Source organism: Phaseolus vulgaris, chromosome 7, assembly GCF_051622355.1.
Source record: "Phaseolus vulgaris cultivar YP4 chromosome 7, ASM5162235v1, whole genome shotgun sequence".
NCBI lineage: Eukaryota > Viridiplantae > Streptophyta > Magnoliopsida > Fabales > Fabaceae > Phaseolus > Phaseolus vulgaris.
This window is the reverse complement of record NC_143504.1, coordinates 52,969,481-52,970,090: the sequence shown is the minus strand read 5'-3', so window position 1 is coordinate 52,970,090 and position 610 is coordinate 52,969,481. Positions and strand designations below refer to the sequence as shown.

Here is a 610-nt window from a genome sequence, read left to right as displayed (position 1 = left end):
TAGAACAACGATAACACCACAGTAATTGAATGATTGCAATTTACACAGAACGATAACAACAATAATAATACAAGCGGCCATTTGAAAGAAGTGAAAAAAAAAACTCAGAAAAAATAGAACGTTCGTTGTTGAAAGCGCGTTGCTAGAGAGAGAGTTTGAGATCGAGAGCGAGATCCTGTTGTTCTTTGATCTTCTTCCCTTTGTTGATGCCTCTGCTTGTGTCGCACGAAATTGGATTGGGAAAAACCAAAGGTGGTTTTCTGAAATGAATATCTGTGGTAAAGTCTTGAAATTCGAAAGCAACTTCTGCCTTGGGCTTGGTTGTGGTGGTAGCGGCCTTCATCTTTTTCCGGTTGCTCTCATTCTTCTCCAATTCCATCAATTCCCTTCGTCGCCGATCACGCGCGTCGCGGAAGCTCCTCAAGAGCGAGTAAAACTTCTCCATCTTCATCTCATCGTTGCCGTCGTCGCGATCGTCATCGTCCCTCGCCTCTCTCTTCTTATTTTCCATAAAGAGAAACAAAAATTTAATCAAGGACGACGAAAGAACAGAAAGGTTTAAGGAGCAGGTATGGTTGTATTGTCGGGAAAGGAATGCCGTGTTTCTGAG

The 610-nt window shown here is 42.8% G+C and overlaps 1 protein-coding gene across 1 annotated transcript; it reads right to left on the bottom strand.

Annotated features, from left to right (window-relative positions):
- LOC137829410 (uncharacterized) lies at positions 1–610 on the bottom strand. Its single transcript, XM_068636212.2, has one exon. It carries the CDS (start codon positions 509–511, stop codon positions 143–145), a length of 369 nt encoding a protein of 122 aa, XP_068492313.1. The 5' UTR covers positions 512–610; the 3' UTR covers positions 1–142.